This window comes from Solenopsis invicta, chromosome 2 (assembly GCF_016802725.1).
Source record: "Solenopsis invicta isolate M01_SB chromosome 2, UNIL_Sinv_3.0, whole genome shotgun sequence".
Classification (NCBI taxonomy): domain Eukaryota; kingdom Metazoa; phylum Arthropoda; class Insecta; order Hymenoptera; family Formicidae; genus Solenopsis; species Solenopsis invicta.
The window spans coordinates 6,134,377-6,152,291 of record NC_052665.1 but is presented as its reverse complement, the minus strand read 5'-3'; the positions used below and the strand labels follow the sequence as shown (position 1 = coordinate 6,152,291).

At 37.7% G+C, this 17,915-nt stretch overlaps 2 protein-coding genes across 2 annotated transcripts; both read right to left on the bottom strand.

The window, feature by feature from the left end:
• On the bottom strand, positions 1–15,918 carry LOC105200944 (dynein heavy chain 7, axonemal-like). Its single transcript, XM_039445750.1, has 48 exons — positions 15,794–15,918; positions 15,567–15,713; positions 15,275–15,469; positions 14,701–15,077; positions 14,380–14,601; positions 13,904–14,201; positions 13,492–13,839; positions 13,164–13,429; positions 12,902–13,055; positions 12,565–12,791; positions 12,287–12,488; positions 11,971–12,205; positions 11,769–11,884; positions 11,379–11,657; positions 10,946–11,203; positions 10,584–10,868; positions 10,279–10,527; positions 9,806–10,151; positions 9,561–9,730; positions 9,350–9,481; positions 9,058–9,279; positions 8,474–8,925; positions 8,112–8,306; positions 7,842–7,989; positions 7,536–7,754; positions 7,282–7,454; positions 6,888–7,197; positions 6,534–6,779; positions 6,211–6,440; positions 5,931–6,150; positions 5,616–5,804; positions 5,091–5,487; positions 4,820–4,967; positions 4,508–4,753; positions 4,158–4,445; positions 3,871–4,062; positions 3,565–3,791; positions 3,124–3,497; positions 2,881–3,061; positions 2,615–2,803; positions 1,954–2,551; positions 1,673–1,883; positions 1,567–1,575; positions 1,417–1,434; positions 1,027–1,261; positions 675–826; positions 290–571; positions 1–221 (listed from the first exon to the last, which is right to left on the bottom strand). The coding sequence occupies exons 2-48, from the start codon at positions 15,636–15,638 to the stop codon at positions 15–17; spliced, it is 10,989 nt and encodes a 3,662-aa protein (XP_039301684.1). The 5' UTR covers positions 15,639–15,713; positions 15,794–15,918; the 3' UTR covers positions 1–14.
• A 42-nt stretch (positions 15,919–15,960) lies between these two features.
• On the bottom strand, positions 15,961–17,877 carry LOC113002951 (dynein heavy chain 7, axonemal-like). Its single transcript, XM_026130167.2, has 2 exons — positions 16,370–17,877; positions 15,961–16,188 (listed from the first exon to the last, which is right to left on the bottom strand). Exons 1-2 carry the CDS (start codon positions 16,796–16,798, stop codon positions 16,027–16,029), a joined length of 591 nt encoding a protein of 196 aa, XP_025985952.2. The 5' UTR covers positions 16,799–17,877; the 3' UTR covers positions 15,961–16,026.
• Positions 17,878–17,915: the final 38 nt, after the last annotated feature.

The following is a 17,915-nucleotide window of genomic DNA, read 5'->3' as shown; positions in this document are numbered from 1 at the left end:
TTACGTTCATTATTTTATTCACTGAGTTGACAAAGCATAGCCGCTCCTCTTATAATCCAATGTTCGGGTGGCTTCACCGTGGGCAACCATATGGCTATAACGAAATTCGTGGAGTGGCCGGTGGTGGATAATACTCCTCGACGTTCACTAGTTTTATACAGTGGGCAAATATACGATAGTCTTTCTTTGATATCCTGCTTCTTCTTTGGTATCAGCAACAGCTGGAAATATAAGGTAAGTTTTCATTGATTTATTAAAAAAACTTTTCTTGGAAGATAAATCTACTTACAAATGGAACGTTGTCATAAAGCACTTTGGGATAGCTCTCTTCTACACACATTTTCTTTATATCGAATCTTGCGCCGTCCAAAAATAACCCATAAATGTAAATGCCATCCTCGGGCGCGACCGTGAAGACAGTTTCTTTCAAGACTTCGAAATCAAACGTGAGAAGATCTATAGGAATCTGATATTTTCGCGCATAATTTTGCAATATCCCAGTTAGAAATGCTTGCGTAAAATAAAATCCAGGTAACCAGAATGTAACAGGTGGTCCTTCCTCATACCATTTCTATATTAAAAAAACAACATATTTATATTTTATATATATTTTTATATGTATCTACCTTAAAATATTTTGAGTAAGGAAACAAAAGTAGTGCATAAATAATCACCTGTAAAAATGTTAAACGTTGTAAAAAGTCACTGATGTAACTACCCAAGGGTTTTAAAGAGGGGTAAGAATTTGCTTTCCACAAAAGAGGTAACTTATTTCTCAAGATTGCTTCGTAAATATTTTCAAGCTCAAAGGACATTATAATCAAACCTGTGGTATTGCAATATTGCGAAAATATAATTTTTAAGATGTTATTTTAATTTTTATAATACTTTGATAAGAATATTAAAAGAATAATTTGATAATTTAATTTAATTGACAATATTTCGCAAGTATATATTTTTTCTTTGAGGAACACACACACACACACACACACACACACACACACATATATATATATATATATATACCTCTGATAGCTTTTTGAACATTAATAAGACTACTCTTGATGCAGCGTAATAATTTGTTAAATCTATCCATCTCTTGCACTAATACAGTGTTCATGCTTTGACTGTATAACGTAGGATATTTAATAAGTGCCGCATCGAGATTATAATCGTTTGGAAGCTTGTCCAAGATTTCTGTTGCGACATCATAAACTATCTCATCGTCAGAGGTTTGTCCCACGCCTACTTTAACAGTTTCCTAGGAAAGAAGATAATAGAGCATTATTTTTGTTCAAATTATCTTGGTATATTCAGGGTTTTATCTCACATCAGGCTCAGGAAGAATGCAGGCTAAGATTTTGTACGTTATGCATAAGATTAGGCTGTAAATTCGAAAGACGATATGTAACATACCTTAATTTTCCAAAGATCCTGAGGTCGAGCAATAAAAAAAAGATAATTACATAAAATACATAATATTTTATAATTGTATATAAAATTGATTATCAATTAATCATAAATTAAAATTTCATTATTTTTTGTGACAATATCGTGATTACATACCGTTCGATCCTGAATAATGTTTGATAAAATAAAAAAAAAGATAATAATTATTATATTTATATAATAATTATAATTGTTCTTTTTTTTTAATTTAAATAGAAATTACCTGAGTAAGTAGCAATGAAGAGAATAGTAGATCTGTTTCTCGCTGATCTTTAAGAATGTCGGCATTTTCATTCATGCCAAATACACTTGGTTCTGTAATTATTGGAAGTTTTCTCGTGTATGCGATATATGCTTCGTATTCTCTGGCAATCGGACAATAATAAATGGTAGACGATGCGTCAAAGTAATATATTTCATCGGCCAACAGTTTCCTGAGTAAGAATATAAATAATAATTTCTTAATCTCGATTGATTAAAGTTATACAATTCACTAATACTCACGGACAATAGAACTTTGACAGAATAGTGTTCAATGTCCGACGGTCCCATTCGTCTGTAACTCTGCCTCCGTAATTGCATTCACCCGTGAGGTACATCAAAGCCTCGTACTGCACATCCTCGTAATCGTCCAGGAACATTTTCAATTGTAAAGCACTGATTCTCAGATCGGTCTCGTTGAATTCATATGGAATGTTCCAGCCGATCGGGCCGAACTTCCGTCTCTCTTGTACGATAGCATGGAAGAAGCATAACGAGTACAAAAACTTCTTAAAGTACTCGCTTTGAACGCAACCCTCAAAGAACTCCAGATTACTGATCGGATCAGTTGCGTAAGATTTCAAAATGTTAGCCCTGAGTCCTTTAGGTGGCTCGTTCGTAATTTTAATACCGTTCTGGAGAACTGATATGGGAAAGTGTTCTGCTGGATAACTAGTCAACCATAATCGGAAGTCAGGGTGAATCGTATCGGGTATCAGACCCTCGCATATCTTCTCCAAAGTCGGCATCCAGCTTTTGGCCAGGTGACAGTTTTGTAATACTACCCAGTTACCATGCGATACACCGTCCTGTATCAATCCTTCCGCTATTGGTCCTTGACCTGAAACAAGGATTACGATAGGGTCAATTTCATGTGACAAATTTTTATGCGGCAAACACTTACCTTGGCCGAGTGATAAATAAAAGAGACGTTTGGCACCGTAGCCTTGCTCGTCGGCAAACGCCAACAAAGTTTGTCCCGGATCGGCACCGGGAGTCAAGATAAATATTAATGGAATACAACAGTTGGAATCCGCGAAAGAGGAGGCCAAGTCGAAAGGTGGTGCTTCCACATATTGCGTGCCCAATCGTTCTATGATATCCCGATGCAATCGTAGTAATTATTGATATCCATCCAATTTTTTAAATTAATATTCACTTGTTCTTTACCTTCCACGAGCAATTGCACTGCTGGGATAATTTTATCGGGACGGATACATCGCAGAATTAATAATCGTTCGAATAAATTTAAGCTGTCGTATGGCGCTGGGAAAAGTTCTCGCTGCGGTTCTCTCGAATCGAATATCTTTTTCCAATCGCCGACAGCGTTGGCGAATGATTCTCGGATGCCCTACGGAATTGATAAATGCGTTCTATAAATATTGATTTTTAATCGATTTTACAAAAATTTACTTCGAATCCTTTGACGCTCTCCAGCCTGCACAATTGATCCCAATACTTGACGAGCAGCCACTCGGCGGGATTAGCGTACGGGTTCTCCAAACCTATTCCACCGGTTAACAAAAACAACCACTGGCCTGCACTTTTCGGCGTGTCGCTCTCGTCGCGCAGATTGTAAACGAGAAGCAGCGTGAACAATAATTTATCTTTTTCAAATAGTGATCTGCAGATGTTAACGTAAAGGGAATATGTGAAGTATTTAGTCAGGTCCTTCAAACGTTGTTCGATTTTATCGGTTGGTTCCGTATTATCGATAGCCAAATTAAAGAGATTCACAAACCACATCAATGAATATTGATACATTGGATCTATATTAGTTAGAGATGCTGCAAAAAAAATAATTTGGTTATTAACGATTTTTTGTATTATTTATTTTCCACGCGATTGATTTACCTATCGTGAAGAAGAGTATAGTCGAGTAGGCCGCGATGGGTTGATATTGTAATCTTGCAGTGTCGATCGATTTTTCTGTAATTTCCGTGGCCGCTTGCTTCACTTGAATATCGTCGGATAAATTCTTAGACATCATTAAAACGTCAATAGCCTCCTCGTCCTCCAAAATGTTACCTTTCGCCGCAGAAAGTACCTCCAGAATTTTATCTTCCGTCTCCTTCAACATCCTATCAGATAAAATTAAAAAAATAAAAAAATAAATAAAATAAAACGCGTTGTCGAATTGAAGTTTATCAAAGAACGTACTTTTTGTTCTCGGCACTTTGCACAATCAAAACATTCTTTTCCGATTCCAAGTCAGGTCTTTCTCTCGCTACTACAATACCGAGCAACTGATCTTCCAGACCGCTCGGCGTTATCATAAAATTCAGCATAGTTACTCTTACAGCTATTTCCGGCAAATAATGAGGATTCCTTAACTTTGTCGTGATGTAAAGTCTGCATATACATCAATATGATTAATATTATTTTAAATATTATGTAGAAGAATATTTTATTTCAAGTTTTCTGATCACGTATACTTAATATCATACCTAAAATTAGTATTGTATTCTACTACAGTGTCGCCCAATTTTATACATAATGCACCAGCTTGCTTGAACGTCTGTTTCAGAAGTATCGGCTCAAGAACGGCGTCTAATTCCTCTTGTATGTTTTCCAACAGTACCGGTTGTCCAAATTGTATCGCGTTTTCCAAGACCCTCACATAATCAAGTTGGCTCAATCGAATAATGCTTATATTGTTCGTTTTCTCCATGTTTCTTATCCATTTATTAGCTTGGCCTTGCGGATCTATCATCAGCGGCCATCTTCTGGCATTTCTAAAAAAGAAAACGTTGGTATTACGCAACTGGATACGCTACTGAAATTACAATTGACTTACATAACGATGATTCCGTTGTCGATAGAGAATGCGTCGGCGGGCAAGCCGGCGATGTTCCACGATCTGATCAAAACCGGGTCGCCGAGTACATCGCGCAGGTGGAAATCGTGGCTACAAATCACTTGCCTATTTGAGCACAATTGTACCCACTCGCTTATCTGCTGCACACGAAATGGCATGGTGAACGGACCTAAGTAAGCCACTACGCCGGAAGCAATTAGCACGTCTCCCGTTAGCCGATAATATCTACAGAAAGTAGAACATATAAATTTGATTTTAATAACATAAAGATCTGCTTCGGCTAGATCTTACGTGTTGCCTAATGTCTCTGCACTTTGGGACCAACGTGCGTATTCTCCACCTAATCCCCCGATGAGATCCTCAGCCCGCTTTAATTTCATCTCACAGTCCGCCACCTGATCCGACATCACTTGAAACTCCAGTTTCCTTTTGCTTAGAACTTCTTGAAGATTCAATAACTTTATCTAATAGTGAAATTTTTAAATTCAATTTTTAATACAAGATTCCTTTGTTTACCGTTATTATTATTTTTTAGAAATTGACTGTGATTTATTATTATAACTTTTATTGATATTTGCAATGCGTACCTGCACTTGACGCAATTGTTCTCTCTTCATGTTTAACTTTTCTATGGCATTATGATAAACAGCTTCAGCTTGCGCCAGGGCTCGTTTCTTAGGGCCAACGATTTTCGCGATTATGTCATACTCGGACATTGCGATAACCCAGCGGCACAATCCTTCGCAAGCCGTTGACACCTTTTTGATCTTCTCCGGATCGAAGTCCGGATTGGTCAGATACTCCTTTCGTATCGTTTCTATCACCTTGTCCGGTATGTTGTCCTTATCAAAATGAAGTAACGAGTCTAAAAATTTAGTATCGCTGAGCATTCTCAAGGCGGCCTTCCAATAATCATCAACATAAACACCGTCCTTCTGCACTTTTTCTGGTTTTATTTGCTGCAACAATTCACTTAAATTGCGACAATATATAGGTAATAAAATTAACATCCAAGTATTAAATATTGCTACGTTTTTTTTTACGAATGATAATATATGCATTTTTCATTGCCCGATTGCTTTTGTACCTTAAGGACGCAAACGCTCTCCACAATAAGCTTCACGCTATATGGTGGATGCTTCATTGCTTTAACAATCGCAATATCTGCTAATGTTAACGTATCCAACGCTTGTTGGGCTCGATTCAAGATAGGCATAGCTTCGGCCAAATCAGCATCGCATTCGGCTCTTATCACATCTGCTTCATTTGCGACTATCTGTACGATGATAATTTTATGTAAGAGCACAATTTTATTAAATTTACATTTTACATTTAGTATTATTACTATATTATCATAACAACATAATATATAATATATCAATAGTGATTGTATGAAACTTACTTCAGCCGCGGCTTCGTCGACTTTGACTACCTTCTCAAACTCCGCGACTTCCTGACTTTCCTTTTCTATATTAGCCACCATTCGCTGAATATCCTGCGTGGCCGCGATCAATTTTGGTTGCAATAGCTTTAACGTATTCTGCATTTCTGTGACTTGATGCTGCGTGCTATCCAATTGTCCTAGTCCACCCTCGTATCGAGCCTTAGCGTGCAGCACTTCTCTGTAACATTATGAAAAGTTAAACAGGAAGATTCGACGCTTAATACACTCGTTTACTTACCCACGCTTTTTATCGAGTAAGCTCTGAAAAGTCTTGATCATTTCGAGATAAGATGTAGGCGTTACATAATTGCGTCTCTTCAAACGAAACCAGAATTCGTCACTTAATTTTTGTGTGGATACGTGGAAGATTTGACACATGTCAATGCCGACTTTTCTTTCGTGATCAGTGAGTTCGACCTTAGCCAAGAATTTTGTCGCGACAGCCAATAACGCATCTTCAGGCCAAGGCTTGAATGATGAAGTTAATGATGTAGCAGTATCATTTTTATATACCTTCTTACGCAACATTAATGATAAAATTTAATAATTTTATTTTAATACCTGAAGCCAATCTATGGTGCAACAGTTAACTAAAGCCGGGAATTTCCTAATTCGATTTCTAAATGCGTCGCCAATGGGAGACATGGTGACAACGATATGTAGTTGATCGCGACAGATTTGCACAAATAGATTAAAAAGCGCCGCAGGGCTACCATCTGTCTGTAACGCCCGTTCCCGTTGTCGATCGATCTGTTTCATTTTCTCGCATATCTCAATCTTCTCTTCAGCCGTGAATATATTAGGTACCTAAATAAAAATCGAAATTGCTTAATTTTTTTTATCATCAACGCGTAAAAAATCTAAATAAATGAAGGAACAAAGCGGATAAAAATAATTTCTATGTTATCCATTTACTTCTCCTGAATTAAGCATATTGCTGATATCTTCCAAGAAGTTTTCTTCCTTAATCTGCGTGTCGCTGAAGAGAAAAGTCGAATGCAATTCGGTAGCGGTGACTTTCCTCAAAATAGCTTTAATATCCTCGTACCATTCGTGCTGACCGTATTGTTGCGTAAGTTCGACCTGAAACACGTCGTAGTCGCAGATGTGCGATGCCAATCTGGTTAAAGACTGTCTTCCAGATCCACCAACTCCGACGAGAAGAGCATGACTTCGTGGTTGTTTGATGATGCGAGCTATCCTCGACAGATGCTCGATCGCGAACCTTTGCATTCACATTGAATTTAACACAAGACCGGACGTTTTAATATTACTGGCAATATTTGACAGATACTTAAGATTCACGTACCGGAACAATACCAGATTCATAGGCTTCTTCGTCATCGAATTATACTCAGAAAGATAAGTTTCCACGATCTCCCGCAATTGTTCTAAATCGCTAACTTCTTGATACAAGCGAATGTCCACCTTGGCGTCGGTAAAATCGCAATATATCAAATTTCGCAATTCGTTTATGGTGATCTGCAATAGACATGCAAGAATATGAGATGTCAATGCGTATTCTTACTTTTTTTAATACATAATAAAATGATAAAATCTTACTCTTCTTATATATTGTTTAGCTGGAAGCAAATCTTTGAAGAGATCATCCAATGAGACTTCCATACGATTGTTTAACGTCACGCTCGTTTGCTGTATCAGCCAACTAATGTCGATTTCGTCGATTAAACGATCACCAAATACACGAAGTATCTCGTGAACCCATAAGCGCTTCATATTTGAGAGTGCAGGCATAGTTTCCGGAACTGATAAAAGTACACCCTGCGTGATAATTGCAATAATTGAAAAAAGAATTTTTGTTGAAGATGTGGATAATAACGGGATGAATAGCAAGATGTTATAGACAACCTGGATAACTCTAGAAAAATCTCGAAGATTAAACATGTAATGTGATTTCGCAGGTGTCGGTAGCAGATTGCGCAAGCTCTCTTTATAAATGTCTAATGTTGCTAAAACAATTTGATCAATGCATGGATCAAATTCTTTGCTAAAACCCCTACAATACGCAAAAAGGATATAATATAATATAGACTTCTGGATCTTTGTAAGAGATATTTACTCGGGATAAATTTCAAGCGTGAATATTCTTATTATAATAAATATTCTAAATTTACAGACCTCGTATCGAGATGCCATAAAACAATCCTGCTAAATATCGTGATCATAACATTGTCCTCGAATTCAGATATTCCCAGAACAACGAAGTGTCGTTTGAATCGCGAAGTAACATCTTTGCCGGCGATTGGCGGAGACATCGCACACATTAGTTGGATCTCGATCAATTTTATTAACGTTCCCTCTTTTCTATCGTACCTGGCAGTACAAAATTAATAAAAAGCGCAAATTTTTACTAAAATTTAATACACAATTTAAGCAATGTGATCTAAGTATGTGATATCTTCATCACAAAATTATAAATCAAAGTGAAAAAAAAAACAGATCAATGTCAATATCACGATAAACGATTTAGGACACTGTACCATTGCCAGTGATCCAACCATTGCCGCAATAATTCTATGGGCGGTTGCGCTCCAAACGTTTCTTTCATCGGCATCGAGACGTCATCCACGAAAACGATCCATCGTTTACCTATAGGAGGACCATAAACGCCCTTACGCCTGCGATCTAATTTGCTCATAATAATATCTTGCGTCTGATTAGCAGTGGTTTGCGCGGAAAAACTAATCAGTAACGGCTTATTCACCGCGGCGTTGTTCTTCTTTAACAGGAAGTCGATTATGTACACCGATTTTCCGGTGCCTGTCGGCCCTACAAAGAGCACCGGCTTCTCGTGTTGCACCAGCATTTGAAAGAGCGCCGTGTACCGTATCGTTTCTACGGTTGGCACGATTATTTGATTGACGGGAATATCGCGGGGAATCGGCGGCGCCGTCATTAGCTCATCCGACCATAATTTCCACTTTCCTTTGCCCTGACAAAAACAAGTGACAAACTTAGCAAAATTAAATTTTGTTAAATAAAACGTTTTCTTAAGAGATCAAAATATCTTTTTTTTTATCTAAAAGTTAAAACTAGATAAATAAATTTTCGCAAGTATATTTACCTCTTTAATAAACCTGTAATCAAATACTAGATTGTGCTTCGGCATAATAAATATGTAGGGTTTTAAAGGCGGCGGAATCGGTTCTTGTAATTGATATATGTTCATCAGTACAAGTGGAAATTCCTTTTCCAAAAGTCCACAGAATAAAATGCTAAAGGATTCTCTGTATTTGGCTTCCAACGTGCCTCCCATCGCCCAGATGCACGAAAAGAAAAATGAACCCTACATAAATATTTAAAGTTAGTTCACTATAACTCGTAATATTTTATTAATTATTTCAATCAGTTCCAACTTCTATCTGTGCTCGAAGATCAAGTTCACTTATGTTTTTTACTATTTCTTCATTATAATAGTCATCTAAAAAACAATCCATGAAATAAGTGACGGACCGTAAGAGATTTGAATCGGGCATCGGACATATTTCCTACAAATTAATAAAAAACAATATGAACAGTATCTATCACGATACATAATTTTATTTATAACGAGAATAAACGTTCTACCTTTACATTGCGTCGACGTAAGAAATGAAAAAGAGGTTTACAAAATCTAAGAAACAGCGATTCGTACAGGAAGACTCGTAGCCATTCGTCTATAACTTCTGGCAATTTGGCTAGCCAAGAATTTAATAAGGGCTCCCATCCTAACGCCGTAGGTTCCATATAAATCATACCTGTTTCAAACGATTCATCAATTGTCTCATTTCCAGACCTTTAGCTTACTTATGATCGTTAAAGAGCCTCTTTACCGCAACGAGATACAGTGGCCGGTGAAGCTGCTTCCAGATCTAACGCCTCGAATATCAAATTAGTCGTCGGCGCCAACAGAATAATTTCTCCGCTCATCAGACATAATTTTTTGTTGTCGTCAAGAACAGTGTTCATACTCTCTATCCATATCGCGTCTATCGGTCCATCGAAAACCAGCCACTTTCGGTTGTCGTTTGTCGAAGTTGCAAAAGCTCGATAGCTAATGGCCAGAATACCGTCGTTCCATTCGTGAGACGCTGGATCGAATTGCCCGTACAACTGTCCCAGAGTTATCGCCTTCGGGTTGATCACCGTAATCTCCACCTTGCGCTCGTTTATTAAATTCTATTTCGAAATCGACGTTGAATTTAATTGATTTAACCGTTACATAAGTATATAATCGCTCTCTGTCATTTTTCGCAGGAATTAATTGTTACTTTCTGAAGTAACAATTAATTTTCGGAGTGCTTACGTTTTCTTCACAAATTTCGAGTGCGTCAGCTAGCATCTTGTAGGCCGTAGTCTTACCGGCGAAGGGATGTCCGACAATCATGAACCCATGTCTGACCAGCATCATCTCGTATATTTGCTGGATCTTCTCTAGAAACACCGGCACGCACTGGATGTTCGCAGCGGCGCAGGCTTTATATGCGGACGTGTTTAAGTGCACATAGTCCGGCTCAGGAAGTTGCACGTTTGGGAAAAGATCGGAGACAATACCCTAAAATGATATATTCTTCACGATCCTCTCTTTCGCTCATAAACGTATAGACGTACGTGAAATAGCGGTATATCTTCGCTGAGGAACTTGGGCAAATTCACGTCCTTGATACTACGCAGGATTAAAATGTCCTCGTTTTCTTCCGGATATTTCAATTTCAAGTGTCCGGCCGCTATTAAGACAGACTTTACCGCTCGCATACCGTAGTCGTAATGATTCTGACTGGACAATTGTTCCGAGCATAATTTATAAGCCATAACTATTTTAACAGACAGAGGTCTTGCATTGTAGAATCCATATGAGTACAGAATGTTTTCCGCTATTAAGGCGTAATCCGGCACCTATTAAATATCAATGAGATACAATATAATTATACGGGAAAATGCTTTTTTTTTTCAAGACGCGTTTTTGCGCTTACCATCATAGCCACCGATCGGAACAAAGCTTTCAGATTGTCTGGCAATTCCGTTCTGCCAGCGTATCCCGGATTCATCGTGATGAATACCGCACAAGTACGATCTAGTTCCAATTCTGTTCCCTCGAATATCAAATGCTTCTTCCCCGCCTGTATAGCTCGTTGAATAGTCAGTATCTGCTGCGCCACTACCGACAGGACTTCCAGATCAATGCGGTTGAACTCGTCAAAACAGGACCATGCACCCGTGCTAGCTAATCCCTGCGGAATGTAATATTATTTGATATAAATTTAGAATAAAAGAATTTATTTGTTACATAAATGAGATACTATCTTTAGTATCTATATTAAATAAAAAAAGAAACGCATTTTAAGCTTCAGCTTGGTATACAATTGCGTTTGTATGTCTGTGACATTAAATGTTTCCAGTTCGTACTTTGAAAAATTTGCCTAGAGCGATATAATCTAATCCTTCCGAACAGTTGAACACGACGCATTGCTTGGCAACTGCCTTTGCCAAGTCTTTGGTAGTCTCGGTCTTCCCTGTCCCAGCTGGTCCCTCCGGAGCACCACCGAGGTGCTGACTGAGGGCACCGAACAAGGTGCGATAGCACCGATCGGTGAGTGGCGTTATCACTAATCGCGACGTATTGCCTAGATACTCGTATGCATAGCTCAACGTGGAATTTATCATCATCGTATACAAGTTCTCGTCCTACAAAACGGAAGCATAAATCTTGTTGTCAACGATATTGAAGATATACCACAGTAAATAAAAATGTAAATTACAAGAAACTGAAAAGGTCGCATATCTTAATCAACTCACCATCCAATAATATCTCAATTGGCAAAGCCACTTGAAGTCCGTAACTTGATTCACATCTTGCTCGCATAGCTGCATCAACACATCACGACTGTGAACGTCCAGCGTTATTAAAGCTTCTGCAAGTAAAAAGAAGAAAAAGGGAATCATTTTCGGATCGACGTACATTGAGTACATTCTTGCCAAACAGAGAAAGAATATCTACCCAAAGTCGTTCGATTTTGCGTTGATAGTTTACCGCGAACGAGCTTGACGATTTCATTAATTTCATATGTGCACGTTTCTACGTAATTTCTTAAACTTTCGGAGCCCTTCGGAAGCTTATCGGTAACATCTGTCGTCCAGTACAGTTTGCTAACGCAGAGAACGGTCTGCCCCGGCCATTCCAGAGCCCATTGACTCCTAGCTTTAGTCGGGAAAGCATTTTTGGCTCGTATCACCTAGAGAAAAATCGAATCAATGTATTTATTGATTCAATAAAGGACTCGTATAGTTAGAGATTGTCATCGATTCCAACTGACCTGAGCTTTTACGCTTTTTTTCATATCAGTTTCAAGCTCGAGGAGCCACTTTTCCACTTGTCCTCGCGCAGCAGTCGTATCGATTATGTCCTCGAGAATAATTATTTCCTCTTCTGACGACATCATAGCTGTGGCCTCCATGACATCGGTAAAACTCAATTTTGCGATGCCCTCGAAACATTTTTTCAAATGCGGCTGTACTCTACGATAATAATTAAAATGTATAATTACGGACAATTAAATATATATATGATAATAATCAATGCGATGAAGCGTACCGCGTGGGATCCTTTGTCTCGGACAAAATTTCCAAAAGTTCGTCGTTAGAGAGGAAGAAGAATCGCGGGAAGAAGAGCCTCTTCTTTTCTAAATAAGCAGCTAATCCTTTTTGTACCAATTCAAGTAAGTAGGTACATTTTTTCAAGCGATCCAGCATCTTATCGATATTGACGACGACCATGACTGCAGGATTAACCGCGACGATTGTCATAAGTTCCCTCCAGATCTATTTTACGTACGTAATTAAAAATTTAAATTATTTAATGTAAATTTGTAAATTAATTGCATATAAGCGATAACTTGACAATTTAATTTACATTGAGAACAGTTACGAACTTTATCTACGGCGGTAAATCGTCGACTCTCCTCTGGCATTTGTTGCTGTATATCGGGCGACGTGAAGATCGGTTCAAGATACATCCACGTCGCTTGGACCTTGAGCCAATAATCCATAATATCTTGTAGCAAGAGCAACTTGGCTTCCCATTCTCTGACGGCATGGAATATAGTAACCATGAATTGTATTTGATAATTAAAGTAGCAAAACTGATAAAAGAAATTAAAGTTTTCCTCTAAGAAGCTAACAAAGTAAACCTACAGGGTTTCTTTCTCGAAAGGTTTTATATAAAGAGAATTCTTCATAGTTTGAGCTTTTGTTAGATGATCGTCGAGCAACAGTTGTATTTCTTCCACACTAGCAATGACGTATGTGCCGGTGTCGCGATAAAGATTGACAGTAAACGCAATGTCCGCCCAATCGGAATACATTCTGAATAAAGCCTTCTCCAAATTACCCTCTTTAGTAGCCGCCTCGGATATCGCATCAAATTTCGCAACGTAGTCGCCTAGACCGTAGTCGAGAATCTGCAGGAGTAAATAAGATTATGCTTCGTAGCCAATGACAAATTGAGTAGGTTTGCCTTTACCTTGGCCAACGTCATGTATTGATCGACTTTTATCGGAAACCCAACAATTTCCGAAACCTGTTCCCAATGACGACTTTTCAGGGAGGGATTCCCAAGGGTCAGTATCACCGGCATATGCTCTTTAAAATCTTCGATTTTTATTCTTACAATTTCTGCTAATTTCCTCACTGCAGGTTCTTGAAAAGCCTTTTCCAATTTATAGATTATGCGATACGCAACGCCGGTTTCGGTCTCGATCACATCGGGATCGTATGAGCCTATCATAGCTTCGGTCCAATTCTCGTAGTTAGTCAAAAAATCACAGGCGTTGTCATAGAATTTTTTATAGGGTGCCAATTGATCGTCTATCTAGTCATCAATAAAAATAAATTATTCCTTTCTCATAGAATAAATTTAAACTAATTCTTTTTACCTTTTTTCTTAAGGGATACTGTGATATCTCCCAACCAAATAATTTTTCCTCGTCGTTGAATTCTGCAATTGTGTCCATAGCAGCAATTAATTTTTGACTGAGACTCGCAGCTTTCTTCTTGTATCGTTGTATCTCCTCGATATTGCCCCAATATTGCAATTCGTTACAGTATTTTGCATAAAGCTGAAGATCCTGTTCAAATTTTTCAATTCTAGCTTTCAGTGTTGCTTGATACTCGCCCGTTTTGCTTGCAACTATCTCTCGGTGTTTTCCGAAAATTTCAGGCATTGTATGATACCTGGATATGTGAGAATTTCAAGAAAATGATTGAAACATGAATATATTCAAAATTTTTAGGTATGGATTAATTAAACAATTTGTTTATATAATTATGTTAACTAGTACGATTCAAGTTTATTTTATGTTGCGTTACAAAATTAATTTTATCACGAATTAATTAATATAATTAAGCTCACCATTGGAAAGCAAAATTATTGTTCTTCAACTCGACCGGCGTTAAGTGATGATAATCTGATAAAAATATTATATATTTCATTACTTCTGCCAATCGAGCCTCTAGCTGAAAAACAGTCTCCGTTTCAGATTTATATATAAAAGTCTGAAGTTTCATGAGTTCTGACGTATTGGGTGGTATACTCAATGCTTGATCGGCTATATTTTGATAATCATCTCCTATACTGATAATTAAAAATGATCATCAAACAATAAAATTATTAGATTCGTTTAAACTGCAAAGTTATATTTAAATGTATAATGATGCTTGGCAAGAAACGTACAGTCGAACTTTATGTTGATAATCAGCGACCATTTTTGAAATTAATTTGTCTTTAAGGTGAGCAGCTGTAGAAACGAGATATTCTATAGTATGATGTCTGCGAACTTCAAAGAGTTCAGTAAAAGCTGTCCAACGAAACTCGAGCGGAATATTTTTGCTCAATCGATCATAATAATCAACGAGTTCGCAATATTTCTGGAACGGATTGGGTGGCTGGGCGTCCAAAAAATCCCGAACGTAATTAACATCCACATCTTTTATCAAACTTATATATTTATCGAACTCGTGCAATTGCATTTCCGGGCCAGTTTTGTATTGTTCAATTAAATTTGTAATGACGTTTACATGTTGCTCTAGAAGATCCGATGAAATTACTGGCTACAAAAACAAAATAAAAGTTTAATTATAGCAATTTTTATTAACAATTTTTAATCATTATATTGAGTGCAATAATTAAATTATTATTCAAATAATTATGATAATTTTTTGTAATTATTTAATGATTTAACGATAAAAATGTTTCAAGACGTTGCACAATATTTTTTTTCTAATTTAATGTTACATGAAATGTTTACCTTAAGCAATTCAGGGAAACTACTATCTGGGGAAAGCCATCCAAGTTGTATCTCCGCTCGTGGTAATGTTGTCACAGCGTCGTAAAGAGAATTCAGCAACATTGAAAGTCCATTTGCAAATGCTTTGAACGTGGGATCAAAAATGACAGATGTGTTCCTTACCACAACGTTTATTTTAAAGCCACAATTTGTATGCTGCTCAAGATAATTATATTTAATGCATTTGACCAAAATATATTAAAATGAAGTTATTAATGAAACATCAGAAACGTCTGCGAGACATGATACTTACACCGACGTCCATAAGATAGTCGATATAATCTTCCATCGAACGCAAGCACAAGTCTCGCAATTGATCTTCCATGACGTAGGCAAGGCAATTGAAGAATCTATTATATTGCGGTTTATTCACCGGTGGCAAATTACCCTTCTTCGAAGCCTAAATATGAAGATTTCGATATCAGATCTGAAGTAATACCAATAAAAAAAAGTACTCAAACAATAAAGCAAATTTCTTACTGCAAGCAAAATGTTGCAGATTCTTGGCAGCCATCGTTTGAGAAGATCGTCGCTCGTATCTTTGAGGAATTTCAAGAATTTTGAATCAAATTTCGAAAACTCGTACGGTTGTCCGTACAACGTCAGCTCTCGTTTGTCAATTTGTTTGGTCTTTCTACGAATTACGAAATTATACTGGACCAAGAGTCATTTCACGTGTAGAAACATTCTGACACTATGTGCCATTTCTTTTTTTAACTTACTAACCCATATTCGCGATACCAATAATCTAAAGTTTTGCGTATGCACGGGTGATACACGATAATCGATCTCTTTTTCAATTTCGCTCTTATTTTGTGGTATTTAATACAGTGCTCCGGCGACAACAATTCAGCAATTCCTCGGGAGGGCGACGGCTGCAATGTGCACAATGTGTAATCGAGCGTGAAAAGCGACCATAAAAGGCGAGAGGGCACATTGTTGAACGCCGACTCGATATCAGGTGCCGAAAAAAAAATGTTATATTGCGTGTGAAATAATATTTCATCCCACGTATATAATGTGACGTCCACACGTTATTGTAGACGTCGTACTTACCGTAATACAGAATTCCTCGTCGAAGGGTTCCTGCAGCACAAAGTCGACGATGGACTTTTTCATACTCGTAACATAGTCGCTCTTTAATTCTCGAATCAATCGATCGAAGCACTCCTTGTGTCTCTCCTGCCATTCAGCGGACACCATGCTCGTGATCTTCTTTAACGTGTCAGAATCTAAGGTGCCTGCGTGAGCGTCGTCAACCTCATGAAGAATGTAGTAGTAATACCTCAATAGATTCTTGTCTTCCTCTGTGAGCCAAATATCGACGTCGCTGTCGCTCGGAGTTACTGCTGTTTGTCCGCAAACGCTAACGTCGTCTGAAACCGTCGTCCACTCTTTCGCATCCTCGCTGCAAATTTCCATCTTGTTCTCGCGCCAACTTTCATCGCGTCTCACCGGCCCTTTAATCTTCCTGATCAGATGCATCCGAAATTCGGCTCTCTGCCGACACAGTGACGTGTAATAATCATCTTCTTCGGCAGAAGCAATTTCTCTTTTCTCTTTCCTTGGCGCCGTGGTGCTCCTTTGAATTTATTTAATCAAGTTTTCAAATAAAATTTGACATCTAATTTGTGTCGAATAAACGCACGGGAATGTAATCAAAGCGTATGTTATTATTTGGCAACGAGCAAACAATATTTTACGAACTGCTGACAACTTACCTCGACAAAGTTTCACATTTTTGTGGTAAACCGAGAACCTTCGGTTCATCTTTAATGTATTTTTCTAAGCGATCATACGCTTTCTGATACACGTAATTTTTTATTAACTTGGTATTAGGGCAATACGTGTCAGAGGTGGATTTTATCCAATCGCAATGCTTTTTACGAGATTTTCTGACGAGTGGCTCCGCGATTCGTTTGGTCATTCTTGTGCATGGTTCTGATTTATAAGTGTCAATTCCTTTGTCGCTTTTATCTCGTTTTGCGGGGTCTTCCTCTTTTCTCTGAGTTCTGTCTTTCTCTTGTACGCAACGCCTATCCTCCATCGTGTAACCAAGTCTTTACACTTTTTTTTTATTGCTAATATAAATTCAAGATTACACGTTAAGCGTATGCATAATTTAGGCAGAAAATTGTAGAAAATGAGAAATGAGTCACTCAACCTCTCTTCTGCACGATTATACTTACCGTCCATTACCGTCTTGCTTGGTAAGGGTTTGCGTTACCATAGCAGTCGCGATAACATGGAAACACGTTACGTCAATTGTAACATAACTCGTACTCTTATATAAAATAATACCATCAGCATTGATAATTGAAAACGAGCAAAAACAGTGCAGAAACAAAAATACCATGTCTATTTAGAGAAATGTATAATAAAATAAGGATTAGGGGATATACAAGGAATTTCGCACATATAAGACAAGTTTTTTAATTCATCGATTAATCAATCGCCATTTTGCGTACGCTGTTAAAAATTGGCAGCAGAATTTAATGAAATGTAACGGAAGCAAATTTCAAACAGGTATGTTAAAAAACATTTAATGTACATTTAACGTTGGCAAAAGTGCACTAAAAGTGCACTAATTTCATACACAAGA

What these genes read in the sequence shown, in the direction of transcription:
- LOC113002951 (XM_026130167.2), bottom strand. Translation starts at nt 16,798, where the DNA reads ATGCATCTGATCAGGAAGATTAAAGGGCCGGTGAGACGCGATGAAAGT. An exon ending in ACGAGGAATTCTGTATTACG is followed by an intron (nt 16,189 to 16,369) that starts GTAAGTACGACG and finishes TGCACATTGCAG; the next exon opens with CCGTCGCCCTCCCGAGGAAT.
- LOC105200944 (XM_039445750.1), bottom strand. Translation starts at nt 15,638, where the DNA reads ATGGAAGATCAATTGCGAGACTTGTGCTTGCGTTCGATGGAAGATTAT. An exon ending in TATCAACATAAAGTTCGACT is followed by an intron (nt 14,602 to 14,700) that starts GTACGTTTCTTG and finishes TTTAATTATCAG; the next exon opens with TATAGGAGATGATTATCAAA. An exon ending in AAAAAAGCGTAAAAGCTCAG is followed by an intron (nt 12,206 to 12,286) that starts GTCAGTTGGAAT and finishes ATTTTTCTCTAG; the next exon opens with GTGATACGAGCCAAAAATGC.